Source organism: Syzygium oleosum, unplaced genomic scaffold (assembly GCF_021117445.2).
Source record: "Syzygium oleosum isolate NSW1041296 unplaced genomic scaffold, Sole_v2.1 Sole_v2.02, whole genome shotgun sequence".
NCBI lineage: Eukaryota > Viridiplantae > Streptophyta > Magnoliopsida > Myrtales > Myrtaceae > Syzygium > Syzygium oleosum.
Genome location: NW_026607486.1, coordinates 16612003 through 16633116, shown reverse-complemented (window position 1 = coordinate 16633116; position 21114 = coordinate 16612003). Strand labels below are relative to the sequence as shown.

The 21114-nt window shown below is 41.1% G+C and overlaps 2 protein-coding genes and 1 long non-coding RNA gene across 3 annotated transcripts; all 3 read left to right on the top strand.

The window, feature by feature from the left end:
* Positions 1–3261: 3261 nt before the first annotated feature.
* On the top strand, positions 3262–8150 carry LOC115682458 (chaperonin 60 subunit beta 4, chloroplastic). The gene is made up of 14 exons (XM_056304384.1): positions 3262–3543; positions 3691–3816; positions 4242–4379; positions 4604–4699; positions 4887–5129; positions 5201–5435; positions 5544–5713; positions 6014–6091; positions 6192–6263; positions 6346–6450; positions 6758–6850; positions 6989–7081; positions 7506–7638; positions 7734–8150. Exons 1-14 carry the CDS (start codon positions 3388–3390, stop codon positions 7766–7768), a joined length of 1773 nt encoding a protein of 590 aa, XP_056160359.1. The 5' UTR covers positions 3262–3387; the 3' UTR covers positions 7769–8150.
* A 573-nt stretch (positions 8151–8723) lies between these two features.
* On the top strand, positions 8724–9347 carry LOC130137429 (uncharacterized). Its single transcript, XR_008815872.1, has 2 exons — positions 8724–8835; positions 8931–9347. It is a non-coding gene; the product is annotated as an uncharacterized LOC130137429 (long non-coding RNA).
* A 5560-nt stretch (positions 9348–14907) lies between these two features.
* Positions 14908–20307, top strand: LOC115682782 (ceramide synthase 1 LOH3-like). Its single transcript, XM_030607157.2, has 7 exons — positions 14908–15416; positions 16431–16660; positions 16734–16889; positions 17915–18100; positions 18870–19054; positions 19419–19489; positions 19804–20307. Exons 1-6 carry the CDS (start codon positions 15279–15281, stop codon positions 19448–19450), a joined length of 927 nt encoding a protein of 308 aa, XP_030463017.1. The 5' UTR covers positions 14908–15278; the 3' UTR covers positions 19451–19489; positions 19804–20307.
* The last annotated feature ends 807 nt before the right edge of the window (positions 20308–21114 follow it).

Sequence of the window (21114 nt, the reverse complement as noted above, 5' to 3'; positions counted from 1 at the left end):
TTCTTGATTGTGTTTTTTCTCTTCAACGACTAAGAGGGTTTGTGGTGGATTTCTGTTCAAAAATTTTCTTGTAACCACAAGTAGAGTCAAAGAAATCTGAGCTTAAGGCACTGGCGATAGGTTGAGGTCTCAGCTCCATTGGGAAGGATAGATTGCATCTCTGGACATGTATGGATGAAGATCAGAGGAAAGATATAAATACAGCAGGAAAACAAAGCCATTCATCAACTTCTCTGCAGGTTCTATATCACGGATTCTCGAAAACAAGAACGACGAGAAAGGATCCAAGCTTGGAAGAAAAGAAAAAGGGACGGAGAGAAAGTCAGCTTTTGATGTCTTGAGTGTAGATATAGTCCAAGTGATCATCAGCTAAAGCTCTTCTCATCAAGCACTCTTCACTTTCTGCCACACTGCACGCTTCCTCGTTAATACTCCCATCCCATTCCTCCTCCTGCAAGAAAAGAACAAAAAAATTCAGAAACAGTCAAAGAGAAACAATCACAAGTCTAGTTTTCTGGGGCAAGAAAAGTCCCGGTATTCACTTACAGTTGCTGGTTTGAGCTGAAACTGAGATGCAGGCAAGCTTGGTACGGACTCTTGCCCATCATAACTCGTGAAAACAAACGCAGCTTCTGCTAATGTTGCTGATAATGATAACAGGATCAGGAGGGCATTAAGAATGGTGAGAACACTCGAGCTTTTCGCCATCTCTGCTTGAACCGAGAGAACGGACACATCTTAGAGAGCTTGGAGTTATGTACTTCAGAGTTTGTAGCTAGAAACCCTCATAAAATGAAAAAAAATAACTTGGTGGGGATGATTCTCGCCGGATAGTTTATTCATCGGACTACATGAAGGAGCATTGAATTTCATGCAGTGCAACACCCCCCAAAGTCAAAACATCGGGCAGGACCAACGCTAAGGTCAAAGTACATTTTTCTTTCATTGTTGAGAGCATCAACTCTTCAGCGACATCAACTGAGAGCACCGTTCTCCAATGTTTCCTCTCCTTCATGCAAGGCTGTTGGACTGTGCAGCTACATAAAAGCACGTGCCCCGTGCACGTGACGTCCGAAATGCTCCTCGCCGTCGGATCTCCTCTCTTTGCACAGCATGAGTGAGATATAGAGCAGCGTGCTCCATGTTCACGTTTCTGTTCAGACGCTGTGATTCTGGTTTTCGAATTGGATAAGAGCATTTCCTCGGACTATGTTTAACTAATTAAGTTTTTCCATGAACGGATGGTCTTCAACTAGTCAAGGGCGGTTTGAGTTACTCTTTTTTAACTTTTGGCCGAGCAATTTTGTAATCATGTCCCCATCTTGTGGGACAGGTTCCACGAATGCATTCTTTATTTTAATGTATTGATGTCCGCACACCCGGCACCCCAATTTTCTTCCGTACTTTTTTTTTTTTTTGGTAACCCAGAGGGAACCCCCGCACGGCCAACAATGCCATGTAAACCCAGGGCGACACGTGCTTACCACCACACACGTGCCACCTAAGCTCACCCGCATGCGGCTCCCGGTATTCGAACGCTCAACCTTTTGCTAGAGGAAGAGCGCCCGCTCCAGCGACACTACCCAGGCGGGCGGTTCTCCCGTATCTTTGTCTTTCCTAGGGATAAGAAATATTCTCTAAAAGTTTTACATCTCGAGATCTTGCAGTCCAAACGATAACCAAGATGGAGCCTTTAAAGACCTGCTCGGGTCCTTTCCTCGGACTATGTTTAACTAAGTTTTTTTATGAACGGATGGTCTTCAACTAGTTGAGGGTAGTTTTAAGCGAGGCTCATGACTCTTTTTTACTTTTGACCGGGCAATTTCGTTTCTTTTTTCTCATAGACAAGATGAGGAGGAAAAGCAAAGGAATTAAACTCATGAGTACAAGAAATTGTTCGGAGAACCTGGCATATCTACGAGAATGGATTTGGACCATCAAATCTGGTGACCCATCATTTTCAACGAACCAAATTTAATTAAGCATATATGCAACACTCATGTGATGATTCGTCATGAATACACATTACATCCAAAGGGGAGGGATAATATATACCGCTAATATAATTTTCATAAGCCCATTCAGTTTCATAAAATGGAAAAATAAGTGCTGAAAATTTAAGAACTGAATATTGAGTGCTGATGATACGAAGTGCTGAAAACAAACATAAAAAGTTCAAGTTTTTTGTACTAATTGAAATACAATACCCGGGTATCATTATTTTCGTACATAACACACAACAATGATAATTGTTGGTATATTTTAGTAACATATGTTTGGCAAGTAACTGCCATTAATTGTGATAATGAATTAAGAAACCACTCCCTTGCTTACCTCCATCAAGTAAAATTTTTACTTAATCAAATCTTTAAAATCAATGCTAACTAAAGTTACCAAACAAATGTAATGCCATTAAATGTTGACCTTTCAATTCTCCACGGTTGATTGATAGGGTTATGAAAAAGGCCCCAGGCTTGTGCGCATGTTTGGGTCAGAAGACGAAGTTAGCCGATCGCTCGCCCGGCAGAAACTAGTTTCTTCTGATGCAAGCATTAATTTGATCTCATCTTGAGATCTCGGAGGTGACGGTTTCAATCCCCCACCTGCTTCAACTTGCCCCGTGAATTGATCGTGTGTATGTTAGTGCCGCTTCGACACCACTTCCAGGTGCCGAGTTTGAATCCTTCCGGATGTGCTCAATTCGGACTTACTCGGTACAAGGGATGGGGCCCTCACGGCGCCCCGTGAAGAATTTACTCGCCGCAATCGACGCAAGCAAAAACGGCGGGAATTCCTTTGTGATCATAGAAAAAAAAAAAGGGTTAAATGTTGCAAATCCCCATGTAGCTCAGACTAGGCCTGTAAATGGACTCTGCAACTATTTTTACAGCGAAAGATCTTCCTGTACTACTTGCATGGTGAGTGGTACTCTCCTCCATCCATCGCCTAAAATTCTCACATTGCTTTGGTTTCCAAAGAAATTTCCTTTACCTCTTCACCTGTACTTATTAGTTGCTTCTGAATTCTACCTTCAAAATTGGATAGAAATTATCTTATTTACATTCCTAGAAGTTATACATAAAATTATATACGAGTGACGATTTTTCGCGTTGATATTTCAATTTTTTCGAACATTTCAGATTAATTGAAACCCACAGACGGAATTTTGGGGCCTGCTTAGATTCAGCAAACGAAAGATGGGCCTCAACCATATCGTTGGAATACCGCCAAAATTAGTTGGATATTTTTGCCTTCAAAAATCTCTCTCCGTCTCTCTCTCTCTCTCTGCCCAACCATCTTATCCTGGTGTGAGAGAGTCTAGTCTGATGAGCAATCGCAAGCTGCTCCTTTGATCTTTTTGCACCAACCTGGAACTGAATCAAGAACATGGCGTGTTCCCCGACACCAATCTCTGCACTCTCCTTCAGTACCCGGTCTCCTCTCAGACTACAATCTTCGTACACAAGCCCAGCGTTGACTCCCAGAGCCGTCGCCAAAGAGCTCTACTTCAACCACGATGGTTCAGCCACCAAGAAACTCCTGGTCGGACTCCACTCTCAAAATTCATTCAGTACAACCCAAAATGAAAAAAAAAACCCATTTCCTTTCTCCTCCTCTTTTTACCTTGTCTGACCCACAATATGTGATTAGCTTTGAAGTTCTTTCTGTTCTTCCCCTCTTTTGGTGCAGGCTGGTGTGAACTTGGTGGCAGAGCTGGTGGGTGTGACGTTGGGACCGAAAGGACGGAATGTGGTCTTGCAGAACAAGTATGGGCCTCCCAAGATTGTCAATGATGGCGAGACTGTTCTCAAAGAGGTGTTGCCTTGTCCTAGCCGTTGCTTGTCTTCCTCATGTGTGCGCTTTGAATCCTGTTTTGTTTTGGCAATTGTCGACTCGGGGGATGATGTCGTCCTAATTCGATTACACGTTTGGATTGGTTCGATCCCGTGTGCTTATTGGTGCCTTCAAATAAATCAAGGGAAATAATTTTGCTTCTTCTAATGGAGGATAACTGTGCAAGAAAAGTCACCGGCGTGGCAGTGCTTAAAGGGATTACTTAGCAGTTACTTGACAAATGTTATAATATTAATTGATCAGAGTCGTGTTTTCATGGCACGACTTTGATAAATTTAGCTTCACTCGTGGTGGGGTTCGTTGGGTGATGGATCACGCGATTTGTAGAAGCTTTAATTGAGTTTGGATGTTTATAGTATTATCCCTTATGTGATATGAGAATGTAGATAGAGTTGGAGGATCCTCTGGAGAATGTCGGGGTGAAATTGGTGAGGCAAGCAGGCGCAAGAACAAATGATCTTGCTGGTGATGGGTCCACTACCTCCGTGGTTCTTGCTCATGGCCTGATCTCCGAGGGTGTAAAGGTATGTTTCATCCGTTCTTTTGGATAGCCCATTGACTCCCTTTTGCTGGGAGAGAAACATTCCTTTCCTCAATGGCCAACTCTCTTTGGATAGCCCACGCTTTTCTCCTTTCATTTTAAATCTTTTAGTGAACTTTTTACTTGATCAAGCCTCACAAATGGGGACTTGTGCGAATTCTCATTGCGTTGTGCCAACTTCTTCGTTTTAACTTTAAACTTGCAAAGGTTGTTGCAGCTGGCGTGAATCCTGTTCAAGTTGCTCGTGGGATTGGAAAGACTGCAAAGGCCCTTGTTACTGAGCTGAAGAAGATGTCCAGGGAAGTAATAAATTTTTCTTCTTCTTCTTCTCAAAGTTACCTCTCAGAGTTAGCAAAAGTGATATGGTAAATGATGACATACAGCGAAAGCTTTGAGCAGAGAGTGATGATAAATCTTGCATTACTGGCGGAAGAGTTTGCATAATCTTGGTGCTTGCTTCTCATAAAGTACAGAAATGTTCACCATACAGGTCGAGGATGATGAACTCGTAAATGTTGCTGCAGTTAGTGCGGGGAATGATCATGCGGTGGGAAGCATGATATCCGATGCTCTTCGGCAAGTGGGTCGGAGAGGTGTTGTCACAATAGAGAAAGGGAAGTGTGCTGAAAGCAGCCTACAGATCGTCGAAGGCATGCAATTTGACCGTGGATATCTGTCTTCTTACTTCGTGAACGATCGAAAGAAGATGACGGTGGAATTTCACAATTGCAAGGTAGAAATCTATAATTTTACGGCAATGTGTTATTTGGTTATATGATAACATGGTACGGAATTTCTTTACAGTTACTTTTGGTCGACAAGAAAATCACACACCCGAAGGACATGTTTAAAATTATGGATAGTGCTGTCAAGGAGAAGTATCCAATCATCGTAGTCGCGGAAGGCATTGAGCAGGAAGCTCTGGCTCCTCTAATAAGGAACAAGCTCAGAGGCGTGCTGAAGGTAGCAGCTATCAAGGCTCCTGCATTTGGTGAACGCAAGAGCCATTGCTTAGATGATATTGCCATATTAACAGGAGGTACCATATCCCGCATCGTACTTAAATGTTCAGTCTCATCACGTGTTTGCACTTCAGAGCTCAGACTAATTCTTTCACTTTTGAATGTTCCCTTTACTCGTCTTATAGGCACTGTCATCAGAGACGATATGGGGTTGACGCTGGAAAAAGCCACGAAGGAAGTACTGGGAACAGCTTCTAAGGTTGTGATAACCAAAAATTCAACATTGATAGTTACAGACGGAAGCACAAGAAAAGCTGTCGAGGAGAGAGTTTCTCAAATCAGAGGCCTTGTCAAGGTGCTTCTCCGTCCTAACAAGAATATTGTGCTGATGACTTTTTCGTCTTCGCATATTTTTTACCTCAACACAGAGAAAATCATTGAAAAAATCCAGGGTAAAAATTTATTATATGCGAAATAAAACTCAGCATTCAGCTCAGACTAAGTATTGAAAGGTGGAATTCGGGCGAAATATTGCAAGATGATAACAGCCCAAATTCATGCATCTTCTAGTGACTTATCACCTCTGACACGGTCCTAACTCCTAATAATGGCTCCTCTGAGACGCCTAATGCGTTACCTTTTTTTTCTTTGGCAGAACACTGACGAAAATTTTCAAAAGAAGATACTGAATGAAAGAATAGCAAGGTTATCGGGAGGAATTGCTATTCTTCAAGTAATTTGAGTATATCTCCTTTTCGGCTTCTTGGTTTAATATAAATTCTGAGACCACGGACTTCCATTCAAACTGACGAATTATACTGGTTAAAATAAAGGTGGGAGCTCAAACGCAAGTGGAGTTGAAGGATAAACAGCTGAGAATTGAAGATGCCTTGAATGCAACAAAGGTATATAATCATATCCTTAGATCTCTGACCAACTTCAGTTTTCTAGTACCAATGTCACAGCCAGTAAATTAGCGTATTGCAGGCAGCAATTGAGGAAGGTGTGGTAGTTGGTGGTGGCTGTTGTCTTCTGAGACTGTCTACAAAGATTGATTGCATCAAAGAATGTCTAGATAATGAAGAGCAGAAGGTAACTTTGTTTCTTAGATATTAAATTGAATACCTGAATTTGTATGAAAGGATAACGTGATGCTTTAAGACGATTTTCGGTCAGTAAATGTCCTATAAAGATCATATTGATGCTCTACACCTACACATGTTCTTTATTACTTACTGTTCAGAAGAGTATAGTCAAGAGAACAAGTCGCTCAAAACGAAATGAACGATTATGTTCACTATCCAATTAAAATAAGTTCCTTCTTCTTTCCAGATTTTTTTTCCTTACAATTATTCAAGCTAAGCATTTTAAATTGTTTTGCCTAAAACCTTCAATGCAGATAGGAGCAGAGATTTTCAAGAAAGCTCTAAGCTACCCTGCAAGGCAGATAGCCAAAAATGCTGGTGTCAATGGAAGTGTGGTAGTGGAGAAGGTACTTTCTCAGAGATTCATCATTTTGTTACAAGTATATTAATAGCACATCATGATTTCTAGTGCTTTGTCAACTGATTTTGCTCGATGTAGAGGTCAAAAGCAAAACACAATTCTCCACACGGTCTGCATTTTGCAGGTCCTATCGAGTAACGTCATGGACTACGGATATAATGCCGCAAGGGACTGCTATGAGGATTTACTGGCGGCTGGAATAATGGATCCAACGAAGGTACTTAATCTTATAGATGTAACTTGTGTGCAAAGCATAATCTCGCCAGTTTTAAGCAAGGCAGATCAGCAAGCAATATGTAGGAGGTTATTTTGTAGTAGCTTGAGGTGTTAAATGTTGAATACAATTGGCTGACTACCAGAAAAGTTAATTCTTCAATCTGCCGAGTATCAAGACACTCTTGAGATTGATTTAATACTATTGATATTGAACTCAGAAGAAGTGTTTGTAGACAATCCTGAAGCAAAGGGTTGGAAAAAGTTTTCCTTCTTTAAATGAACATATTCCCCCGCAGCTAGATATAGCTCATGCACGTGCCCTCCGGCATTGTAATCTATCTCCTAATATACACATGTAATAAGCATCTAGTTTATTTTGCGTAGGATTGAAAAGGCTTATGATTCAAAGTGTAAATGATACACAGGTGGTAAGATGTTCTTTGGAGCATGCAGCATCTGTGGCAAAAACATTTCTAACCTCCGATGCAGTAGTGGTCGACATTAAGGAAGTAGAGCAGCCCGTACAGATGCCGATGAGAAAGCCTCTTAGAAAGCCAGGTAATGTTACTTTTTCTCTAGCTTCACCTAATTGTTTGCACAAATATCATCACTTTCTGCTATGATTCACTGGATACTAGTCTATCTTTCTGCAGGTATTCCCCGAGCAGGCATGCCACTTATTGTGTAGGGATAAAAGCTGTTCCAGACTCCGGGTTGCTCGTAAATGCTCAAAGTACCGCACCTTCACAAGGAGATGCCCTTTTTCCTTGTGGTACTTCAACGCTAGTAACATACTAGTCATACAACTGCTCTTGGTTTTGCTCGAGTTAGAAGCTAATACGGGAAACTTGTCAACAAAGCTTTGTATCTACAGTGGAGCAGATCTCAAAGGAGAGATGGTCAGTATGCGGGTTCTTACCTCGGAAGAGAGTGATCGAATGCCTATATATTACCAGATGCGGAGAGACTGCAAAGTGATAGAAGAAAGACAACTCATTGTGACCTGATGCAGATTCATAGGAAATGTCGACTTCAAACTCTACTTTTTCAGGGTCGGAATACATCTTTCCTCGGACCATCTTGACTCTTTTCAATGGAAGCTCGCACTCATGTCACAATTTACATGAATAAACACTTGGGTACAAGCACGTTCTATGCGTTGCTAAAGTTCAGATTCATTCACAATCTCCATTCTTTTACCTCACTGCATATCGGTCTCCAAACCCTTCATCTGTGGGCATTGGAGCAATGCAGTGATTGTTATTATGGGCATAGTATTAATCTGTTGGAGGGTTCATATGACCCTAATGCGTCCGGAGAAATCATTGTCGCCGGTTTCGGCATAAACTCCGTCCTTGCGCGTGACGGATTCGTTGGTCGAGTCCTTGCACGGACTGGCCAGTCGAGTCCTTGCGCGGTCCGAGGCTCGACATCAAAGCCCGATCGACGGTTCGTGTTGATGCGCTTTCTGGTAAGGAATTTAAAAAACAAATGGATCTTTCTCTTTGGTTTTGCTGCGTTCGTGCATCGCCATCCGAATCCACCTAGTCCGAAGTGGGTGCGTGCGTCATTCTCCTGTGGAAGGGGCGTGATTTCCTTGTAGTTTATGCCGAAGTCCAGAAGGTTATTCCTCAGGATAGCTTGATTCAGCATCTGTGGCAAAAACATTTCTAACCTCCGATGCAGTAGTGGTCGACATTAAGGAAGTAGAGCAGCCCGTACAGATGCCGATGAGAAAGCCTCTTAGAAAGCCAGGTAATGTTACTTTTTCTCTAGCTTCACCTAATTGTTTGCACAAATATCATCACTTTCTGCTATGATTCACTGGATACTAGTCTATCTTTCTGCAGGTATTCCCCGAGCAGGCATGCCACTTATTGTGTAGGGATAAAAGCTGTTCCAGACTCCGGGTTGCTCTTAAATGCTCAAAGTACCGCGCCTTCACAAGGAGATGCCCTTTTTCCTTGTAGTACTCCAACGCTAGTAACATACTAGTCATACAACTGCTCTTGGTTTTGCTCGAGTTAGAAGCTAATACGGGAAACTTGTCAACAAAGCTTTGTATCTACAGTGGAGCAGATCTCAAAGGAGAGATGGTCAGTATGCGGGTTCTTACCTCGGAAGAGAGTGATCGAATGCCTATATATTACCAGATGCGGAGAGACTGCAAAGTGATAGAAGAAAGACAACTCATTGTGACCTGATGCAGATTCATAGGAAATGTCGACTTCAAACTCTACTTTTTCAGGGTCGGAATACATCTTTCCTCGGACCATCTTGACTCTTTTCAATGGAAGCTCGCACTCATGTCACAATTTACATGAATAAACACTTGGTTACAAGCACGTTCTATGCGTTGCTAAAGTTCAGATTCATTCACAATCTCCATTCTTTTACCTCACTGCATATCGGTCTCCAAACCCTTCGTCTGTGGGCATTGGAGCAATGCAGTGATTGTTATTATGGGCATAGTAATCTGTTGGAGGGTTCATATGACCCTAATGCGTCACGACTATTTGTTTTGGTGGGTCCTATGTAGGACCTTGTATGGTCTAACGGTTGTAGTGTAGTTGGCCCACATGAACCCAATGCATTCAATAATTGCTCTTATTAGTTGATACGATGGTATGAATTGATGTACAGCTGCAACTAATTAGAAGTGAATAAATACTCTTGGAAGCAAGGTACTACGCATTCCTCACTGATTGGAACATGGTGAGAGTTCTTTTCCCTGGAGCCAAACAGGTACTTTATGTATCTTACAAGAATCACTACTCAAAAACTCAGATAGTGTCTTATGTTGATCGTTTTACCTTCTCCCTCTTTTTATATTTTTTCCCAAATGAGCAACTTAATGCACAATAACTACTGGGGACAAGCTCGACCATTGGTGACGTACCGACCTAGCCTTTCATTTATTGGGCTTATCATATTCACAAATGTCGTCCTCAAAAGCCTCAGCTTTCGGTTGGACTAATCTGAATAGATGGTAATGTTCAGTTCACAAAAAATAACCAACTGCCTAAGAAAGAAATACTTTACCACCTCGGTTATGTTTTGGATTTGCAATTTGCTGAATGTAACAACATGGGAAGTAAGCTCGATCACTAACAGATTTTTCTCCTTCCATCCAAATTACTGAAACTTTGAATGATGGTTAGCAAAAGGACAAATGGGGCACCGGAAAAACATCGCTCGAGTGCGTTCTAAACAGTAAATTCTTACCTAGACCCCTTCACCGTTAAATGACGGGGATTTCACGCGGGTTTCGCTTAATCAAGCAATTGAGATGGACTCGATCCAGGATTCCCGATGGACCGGATCCACGAGTAATCCTTACACATATCTAGATCTAAACTATATGTTTATGCAATTTAAATATTTTTGTTTAGGGGTTAAAAATTTAATCCCTAATTTTCTATGCAAATTACACTAAATGATACGCCAAAATTTAGGTGTCAACAGTGTCGTTGGGTTTTTACAGTGAAGTTTCAACCGGATGGTTCTGTTGAGCGTCTGAAGGTGCGTCTAGTGGCCAAAGGTTACACTTAAACCTATGGAGTGGATTATGATGACACGTTTTCTCCTGTCGCAAAGATGCCTTCTGCTCGTGTTTTCATTTCTCTTGCTGCTCGATATGGTTGGACTCTCCATCAACTTGATGTCAAGAATGCATTTCTTCATGGCGACTTGGCGAGAGGAGGTATATATGGAGCAACCTCCGGGGTTTGTTGCTCGGGGAGTCTACTAGTGTTTGTCGCTTGCAAGGCATTATATGGGTTGAAACAATCTCCTCGTTCTGGTTTGGTCGTTTTAGTGATGTAGTTATTCGGTTTGGCTTGCAACGTTGTACCGTGGATCATTATGTATTTAGTTCCACTTCTTCTGCAGGATGTGTTCTCCTAATTGTGTATGTGGATGATATTATTGTCACTGGTAGTGACTCTGAGGTTGGTTTTCTTGGGGCTAAGCCTGTCGATACTCCGATGGATCCTAATGTGAAACTTGATGCAGAGCATGGAGACTTACTTCATGATCCTAGTAAGTATAAGAGGTTAGTGGGTAAGCTCAACTATTTAACTGTCACATGACCAGATATTTGCTTTGCTGTTAGCGTGGTTAGTCAATTTATGAGTGCTCCTCGCACTACACATTGGGAGGCAGTGGTACGTGTTGTTAAGTACTTGAAGGGAGCACCAGGTAAAGGAATTTTGTCCAAGAATCATGAACATCTTAATGTCACTGGCTACTCTGATGCTGATTGGGCAGGATGCCTTATTGACAGGAGATCGACTTTTGGCTACTGTGTGTTCTTGGGAGGCAATCTTGTGAGTTGGAAAAGTAAGAAGCAACAGGTGGTGTCTCGATCAAGTGCAGAGGCAGAATATCGAGCCATGGCTCATGTGACTAGTGAGTTACTTTGGTTAAGGATGTTATTATCCGAACTTAGCATGCCATCTTTAGCTTCCTCGAGTTTTGTGTTGTGATAATCGATCACCATGCATATCGCTTCAAATCCAGATTTTCATGAGCGCACGAAGCGTATTGAAGTAGATTGTCATTTGTGCGAGAAAAGATTCAGAACAAGGACATAACACTTCAATACACACGAACCGAAGACCAACTTGCTGATCTTTTCACTAAGTCATTGCAGGGTAATAGAGTGACTACTTTATGTAACAAGTTGGGGCTCTTTAATATTTATGCCCCAACTTGAAGGGGAGTATTGAAGGATATTTTAGTCTTTTTCATTGTCAGTGAACCCTAATGCTCGCTATATATACTGATGTAATTCGTAATTATGACATAATAAGAAATTATTATCTTTCGTTTTCAACGAGTATTTGTTTTGGTGGGTCCTATGTAGGACCTTGTATGGTCTAACGGTTGTAGTGTAGTTGGCCCACATGAACCCGATGCATTCAATAATTGCTCTTATTAGTTGATACGATGGTATGAATTGATGTACAGCTGCAACTAATTAGAAGTGAATAAATACTCTTGGAAGCAAGGTACTACGCGTTCCTCACTGATTGGAACATGGTGAGAGTTCTTTTCCCTGGAGCCAAACAGGTACTTTATGTATCTTACAAGAATTACTACTCAAAAACTCAGATAGTGTCTTATGTTGATCGTTTTACCTTCTCCCTCTTTTTATATTTTTTCCCAAATGAGCAACTTAATGCACAATAACTACTGGGGACAAGCTCGACCATTGGTGACGTACCGACCTAGCCTTTCATTTATTGGGCTTATCATATTCACAAATGTCGTCCTCAAAAGCCTCAGCTTTCGGTTGGACTAATCTGAATAGATGGTAATGTTCAGTTCACAAAAAATAACCAACTGCCTAAGAAAGAAATACTTTACCACCTCGGTTATGTTTTGGATTTGCAATTTGCTGAATGTAACAACATGGGAAGTAAGCTCGATCACTAACAGATTTTTCTCCTTCCATCCAAATTACTGAAACTTTGAATGATGGTTAGCAAAAGGACAAATGGGGCACCGGAAAAACATCGCTCGAGTGCGTTCTAAACAGTAAATTCTTACCTAGACCCCTTCACCGTTAAATGACGGGGATTTCACGCGGGTTTCGCTTAATCAAGCAATTGAGATGGACTCGATCCAGGATTCCCGATGGACCGGATCCACGAGTAATCCTTACACATATTATGTGTTGACGATCCCAACATAAGTGTACTCTTACCTCTGCGAGCCTTCTTTCGTCTGCTTTAAAGTTTGCGCTGTCCCTATCTTCTGCTCTTCTTCTGGATACTCTTTTCTTTCTTGAGCTTATATATATATATATAAGGACACAACAGTAACGACAAACGACACCGCGCTAGAAAGAGCTCGATAACCGTGCCACCGAGATGAAGTATATTCAAGAAAGAAACAAGCTTCCGTTTTACTTAGAGCGCATTCATTAGTCAATGCCCATATTCGTGTAGTTGAGAGAGATTATATACAAAAAACTTAAGCAGACCAGAAAAGAGAAATGCTGGGCTTGAAGTTGATAATGGGGTTGAGCGCGAGAGGCGTTCTGGATGTGATCGTCGCTGGGGTTTCTCTGGTGATCGGGTTAGGGTTCTGGGTTTTCGTCACCTCCATCCTCTGCTCCGTCGCTTTCTTTCGATGCGCCAAGCAAGCTTCTTGATCAAAGGTACGTGATGATCTAACTCTCTTTCTTTCTTTCTTTCTTTCTTTATTTTTTAGTTTGGCTTACGTTTCAATGCAACTTACGTTTCTTCCTTTCCTGGGTATCTGTCTTTGATTGGGATGTGAACTTGGAAATAATTTTCTGGTCATGTATCTTACTAATTTGAGTTATTATTATCGTTTCTCTTTTTCTTGACACTCCATGTGCGTACTCATTTTACATTCATTAGAAGTAAAAGCAGCTCTAAGTTTATTCAACGTAAAATCAGATTCATGTAGACCTGATGATAAGTCCGACGATGGAGACTCGATTCACTAGAGTGGCGTTTCCAGACCGGAGCAAGGGGGCACGCGATCGGGACCCGGACCACGCGAATCTTCCTGTGGATCCTTGCACAGGTGATGTTTGAATGGCAATATGCTTGGAGAAGAGCCGTCATAAGTCGCGGGATTAGCGTCCCGGGTATGTCATCGACTTGTGATCGGCAGAGCAGGCTGCCAGCTACTTCGATCCAAGCCCAGAGGGATTACTTCGGAGCTCATATGTATGAGATGATCGATATGCTGGGTGGTCTAAGATCGCCGAGAGGTCCAAAAAATTGAGATCATGCTATGATCTGTGCATTTTCTGCAGAAGGAATATCAGATTGTGCATTGAGGTTTATTTTAAAGAGAGAGCCCTGGGCACATGATCTTTCCATTGATTGCCGAAGCTAGCTAGATTCATGTAAAGTGTACATGTTGCAAAAGCCTAAAGGTGGATAAGTTTATTCTAGCTATCATCACTCGGCGCAGTGCAGTTTGTCGATTCCGATTGAACGCTCAATTTCAGCCGGAGAATACTACATTGAATGTCATGGCCTCACAGGCGAACCACCGCATTTTCAGTGCCTGAGTAGTCTAGTTTGTTCTCTCTCACCAGATGACTTCTTGAACGCATATTGCTCAGCGAAATTTAGATTTCGCAGATCACGGGATCCAAATTGAGCGATTTGTATACGAATAACAATGGCGCGCCAAGGTTCGCCCTCTGCTCGAAGGGGCGAGAGACGGGACCTTGTCGCCCTTCTCTGTCCCGTCCTCTTCACACTCCATATGTTCTCTCCGTGATAGTTGCAGGAACTGGAAAGGAGAGGGACAGAGGAAGCACATTCAACTGAAACAATAGCTTCGATGTACTTAAAAAAGTGTCCACCTTTAGTAACTAACCAACCGCTTATATAAAGATGCTTATACAAAGTCATTCCGGAAAGAAATAATTATAATGTAACAACATCAGGGACAAGCTTGTTAACCTGCATTAAGAATCGATGATAGAATATCAAAGAAACAATAAGCGCATTACAATTGACCGATGCAACGAACTGTTGTCGGATATTAAATATGGTTCGCTTATTTAGTGTTCGTCATATCGGCTTATTTTTCGTGTGAAAAATCTGTACATAATTATATAATTTTCTTATATTCTATATAGCGAAAAGTAAACATGTAAATCACGATTGATGATTTTCAAAAGCCAAAATCTTTTACAAAAATGACTCAAATCTACGCTTTTCCACGAAACTAGAATATCGAACGCATCGATTTAGGACCGAAAAAAGCAACCTTTTTCTTCCCGAAAGGAGGGAGAGAAAAGAGAGAGAGAGAGAGAGAGAGAGAGAGAGCAGCAGCAGCAGCCATCGTGGCAGTATTCTCGTTGCGTTGGCACGGCATTGACCAATCAAACATGTCCTGCTGTTCTTCTTCTTCTTCTTCGTCCTCGTCTTCTGTTCTTGCCCTCTCGGACAGACAAGTAATTATATATAAAATTCCAGGTCGATGTTGATCTCGGACTCATCCGCTCGTTCTTGTTCTTGAGCCCATCGAGAGGATCGGGATCCCCTGTCCCCCAAGAACCGCATACCCCATTCGCGGCCTTGTCGATAAACCCCCGCCCACGGCGCAGCATCGCTCCGCCATGGTTGTCTTCTCGGTTCGCTTCTTGAATTAGGGAAAAAGCTCGGGATCGGATTGAAAATAAGAGTTTCAAGAAAGTCATGGGGTCGATCCGAGAAGCTCTGTCCGTGGAATGGGAGCGGGAATCTTATCCGGCGCACGCGGATTTCGCCCTCCTCCCTCTCTTCGCCCTCTTCTTCCCTTCCGTCCGGTTCTTCCTCGACCGATTCGTGTTCGAGGTACGGCATGCCGCTGCACTGTGCCGTGATTTGGTTTCTTGGTCGGTGCTCCTTGCTCTTTTGTGGACGGAATCTTTCGCTTCCTTTTTTTTTTCTGAGCTGATTTAGTAGTCGGATGCCGTTTGCTGTTTCGGAAGTAACTGTGTCCGAGTCTGTTGATTTTCTATTCAGCTGGAAAGGTGGGGAGAGAGATGTCGTCTTATGGTGTTTGCAATAGTCTTGTGGTGTTAGACCAATGGGACAAGAGAAAGAAGTTGCGTGTCGATTACTATGAGCTGTGCAGTTGCATGGATGCTAATGCTGTAGTGTTGCAGAAGCTGGATTGCAAAGTTTGGGACTGTGAATTGGATGCTCGTTTCCGATTTACAATTCCTGGGGAAAATGCTTTCCTTAACGCTAGCGAAATTTCCGAGCATTTACGGCACTGAAAGTAGGGAGTTTGTCTTGAAAAAATCTGACGACTCCTGCGAAAAATGGAGAATAGAATGTGATCATGAGCTATATGGTCTCGTGAATTGGGAAATGATCAATTGAAGGTCTTTATAAATCTCGGATCCTGGGTGGCATTCATTTAACTCAAACTTATGCATGTCTCCAGCCAGTCTTCAATGTTTTAGAGAAACTTCAAAATTGCTCTGGTGTAGTGTAATTTCTTATGTAAGCCCCCAGATATATACTTTGTTAGTTCTGGATTATGTTTTAGCAGCTGGTTGTCCGAGTATGTTTGCCCTCTATCAACTTGCAAGAACTTTCTTCTTTAATCTCTTCTGTCGCCCCTTATACCCGTGAGATGAATATACTCCAAGGAAGTACTACCATTAATTATGGGCAGCTTCACGTCATCTTCTCTTTTTTTTTTCATAATACAAGAAACTTAGAATTGTGTGTCATCTGTAAGATATATATTATCTACATAACGGCTGCATCCTTTCTGTCGCAACCATTTGCTCTTGATATACATTTCTTTGTGGTTTCTCCTTGAATTCTTCATAATGTCTGCGTCCAACTTTGCAGAAAGCAGGCAGAAGGTTAATCTTTGGAAAGAGTTATCAGAGAATGGATCTTGAGACAGATGAAGGAAAGAAGAGGATAAGGAAATTCAAAGAATCAGCATGGAAATGTATTTACTATCTTTCAGCTGAACTGTTGGCTCTCTCTGTCACTTATGATGAGCCTTGGTTCTCTAATACGATGAATTTTTGGGTAGGACCAGGAAACCAGGCTTGGCCTGACCAGAAAATTAAGTGAGATTCTGAACATCATGTCTGGCTGTTTCATTTCATGAAGGCAAATACCTGACTGGTTTTTGCACCTCAGGTTCAAACTGAAGGGATTGTATATGTATGCAGCTGGATTTTATGCCTATTCCATATTCGCTTTGATCTTTTGGGAAACAAGGCGATCTGACTTTGGGGTGTCAATGAGTCATCACGTAGCAACTCTCATTCTCATTGTGCTGTCGTACATATTAAGGTAACTTTCTACTTATTTTGTGGCTTCCTCTTCTTCTCTTAATAGTAAGTCTATTATATGTTACCACTATAGAGTGCAAAGTCCTATAGTACCTTTAATAACTATTATGAGCAAGTTTTATGTCCAAATGAGGTAACAAAAATAAATGGACCAAGATGGCCTCTGCAGTAGACTTGAACAAACAAGCAAACAGAAGATAATAATTGAAACTTAATAAACCGAGAGAGATCTTTCAACAAAATTCAGGATGGAAATTTAGGCAAAAACAAACTATATATGTTTCCAATTAGTTTTTTTCTTTTTTGGTCGAAATATTGCCAATTAGTTTAAAGTTACCTTTTTCGCTGTTCAAGATGTCTAATTAATAGTTCCATATCAATATTTGGCATAACTGAACTTGGAAAACCAATCGTAGGTTAATATTTTCTTTTAAGCAACTTCAGTATTTTTCCTGGAAATCTTTTTCCTTTTTGTGATGCATTTTGCCTTAGTTGCATATATGTGGATTGAATGAATTGAGTTCTACAAAATCTGGCTGTTCACCTTCATTCACTATTTTTAATAAGCAAAATCCATAATTTGTTCTGAAAGTTATGGGGAAAGCTAATTACATTGTAGCCGCTTTACTATCCTTCATAGTGAACCCTAGGCATCATAAACAGTAAACTCCCAATTCTTAGCAGTTTTCAGATGGTCAAATCCTTAAGAGTCAAGTAGGGAATGCTAGAAACTTGAAGTCTGCATTTAGATCATAGAATGAGACAAGCAACAGTGCCTTTTCAGCTGTTCCATCTGTTTATGTCTGTTCTTAATTTGGATGCATAAGAGAATTGTACGATCACAACAGTGCATTATATTCAGCTGCTCAGATTTGTTTGTGTGTGCTTTCCCTTCGTTGTTTATCTAGAGGCATAAGACAATTTTAGAGGCCTAGTATGATCAGTGGAGAATTTGTTCTGAAGATTAGGTGTAAATGGTCTACTGAAACACTTATTGTTTTGTACTCCTTTAATCTTTACTGGCAGGTTTGCTCGAGTTGGTTCAGTTGTTTTGGCTCTTCATGACGCCAGCGATGTCTTTTTGGAGGTAGGGAAGATGTCCAAATACGGTGGTGCTGAGAAGGTTGCAAGCTTCTCTTTTGTACTCTTTGTCTTGTCTTGGATAATATTACGCCTCATTTACTACCCTTTCTGGATCCTTTGGAGTACAAGGTGAGTCTCAGTTCCTACATGGTTTGTAAAATGGATTTGGCAGATTCTTCTTGAAATTTTGGTTTTAAAAACCTGTTTTCAGAATCAAAAGAAAACCAATACCGGGTTATCTCTTGGTGCAAAGTGTGTTTGGCAAATTGTTTGCTAGAACAGATTTGGGACATGACTAAAGGTCCGTGTCTGGGATTCCTAATCTTTAGTACATAATAAAATGTGAGCTGCACCAAATGATTGCTCTTGAAACCTACATGTTCATCTGCAAATTTTCTTCACATTGAGAAAGAGAGAGAGAGAGAGAGAGAGTTTGTGTTTTTCTCAGACATAAGCCGAGCAGATACCCTTTCTGGTTCATAAGAAAAAAACTTTTCAGATAAAAAATGTCTTTCTAGTTGTCTAAAACTGGTGTTTACTGATGCTCTCAAACGAGCCTCCAAAAGATGCCAACTTTTATTGCTCCCAATGGCTACTTCCATTTTAGTAAACTTTTGGCTCAGTCCCAGGTTTCATAAATTCTGCCAATGAGTTATTGAAATTGGATAAGTAAAAGAGTCCGGAGCTTCTTACAGAAAAATCATCCTCCACGACACATCTTGCTAGTTTGTGAGCTATGAGTCTGTGATTTTCGCTCTCATAGGTAATAGTTATTTTCTCATTTTCTTATTATAGTAGTTCATGGAGTCCCTTTTTCTTTTTCTTTTTTTTCAAAAAACTTGTGGACAAGTAGTCGCTGTCCGTTCTTTAACCCTGAATATCCTTATTTTTCATGCAGCTATGAGGTTATGCTTACATTGGACAAGGAAAAACACCGAGTAGATGGACCGCTCTACTACTATATTTTCAACTCTCTGCTGTACTGCTTGCTTGTCCTTCATATATATTGGTGGGTCTTGATTTATAGAATGCTTGTTAAGCAAATTCAAGCAAGAGGGAAAGTCAGTGATGATGTTAGATCTGGTGAGTATATCATTAGTGTCCCAGATATCAGTCTTTGATTCTCGCAATCATTGGTTTTTGTGGAGACAAGAATTCTATTAAAGTCTTCCCTGCTATGGATTCTTGATGGTAGTCAATCCACTTCTTCCTCGCTCAGTTCGTCCTATTAGCTTGCATGGCACTTTTGTAAAATTGGCCTGATCAACATTTTACTCAGTGGATGGACCTTCTTTTTCCTTTGAAACATGAAAATAAAACCGCAATGGAAACGAAAAGGAGGCAATTAGATAATGTGCTTCGTCCCACTTTGTCATTTGTGTTTATGATGTACACTGGACTTTTCTAATTATTCACCTTGTGTATGAATTATTTTCATCATTTGCAGATTCTGAAGGTGAAGATGATCATGAAGATTGAGCAGCAAGAGAAAAGATATGGAGATATTGCCACAATGAGGTAAATAAAGCTTCGGAAAATTTACCTGGACATTTAGGCTGCTTAAAAGTTTTTGTTTCTTATTGTGCATTAAGCCCCAGAACAGGAAGCACCTTTAAAGTGAAGGCTGCATGAATAATTTGTTCTCGACAAGACACACGTGAATCGAAAACTTCAATATTATTTACTTGTTCTACTGTAGTCAAACATCACAAAAAATTTGCCCAAGCATGTTGCCTTCTGCATGACTCCTACATTAAAACATGAGTGAATTGTTTAAACCCAGCGTGTTACTTTCTGGCATTGAGCCTGATAGATTGCTTTTTATCGTGCAGGCTGTGATGTACTAAACTTGCTGAGAGGTTGCTGTACTACTATTCTTTTGAAGCTAATACCAGCTTGTAGGGATTTGTCTGTCATTTAGTTCAAGTGTTTAAGCAATTAGAAGATGTGATGATTAGGTGGACATGGTGGTTAATATGAGATTTTGTCATTATGATTCGGCACCCTGATTAGATCACCATCTCATGTGGAATTGTTCGAGGAACTCGTTGGGAAGCATTTTCTCAGAATGGGCAGGTCTTGAATGGCTTGGGGCACTGAAAGTGTGGCAACTCAGATATGATTCTTACTTCCCCGAGAAGCATGTTAGATATGAATATTGAGGTGTTACAAGATTCTGGTTTAGAGAAGAGGTAGTTCTTCTGGAAGATAAGATAATACGTTTTTGGTTGCTTGTGTACAATAAGAGCGCCAATTCGTTTCGTGTAAGTTTTGCTGTTTACCATTGTTGGATTTTCTTCTCTGAAGTGCAATACAGACGGCACTGGATATCATAGTAGATTTCATCTCGCGTTTATCATGATTTATACCCCTAACTTGAGGGGACGAGATCGGTATTTATTTGATTAATGATGTTCATATAACAAAACATTTGTGCTGAATTTCCAATGCACAACATTACAACTGGCCTCAGATCTGTAGCCAAATTCTGTAGTTATGGTCTAGTGGGTCCTTCGATCGTTGATCCACATTAGCTAAATAAGTCGTTCTTTGTTTTATCAGGTACCTCATGACTTCGTCCAAGTTCGAGGAGAGCCATTCCAAACTTGAACATTCTTTTTCATCCTGTACACTTCAAAGATTAGTTATGGGCTGCTTAAATTAGCCATCTTGATCCACAATCGTTGCTAATGAATAGAGGTGATTATTGGGCAGGCTTAGGCCAGCCCAGGTCGGGCTTGAAAGTCGGGATTAATGTATCACTGAAGCAATGCCCATTACATAAAATTTACACTGTAATTTCCAGTCTCGGCCAAAGATGAGCGGGCTGGTTCGTGTAAGTGCATTGGCCAAACCCGTCCATTTACTTCTCGAGCCTGGGTGGGCTTGGGTGGCCACCCGCCCTTGATCAACTCTGCTAATAAATTAGTTGCTTAAGAAACTTCACACGTTTTGTGAACCAAAACGTGAGAAACTCTGTTCAAAACAAGAAACTAAAACAATTACACTAATAGCAGCTGTCATGCGTTTGGTTTGGTGACTTGCCCAAATCTAAAACATTAAACTTTTGAGCCACATGTGCACGTCTCTCTCTCTCTCTCTCTCTCAAAAGAATTCTTGGTAATTTTAGTCTCGGTATTACC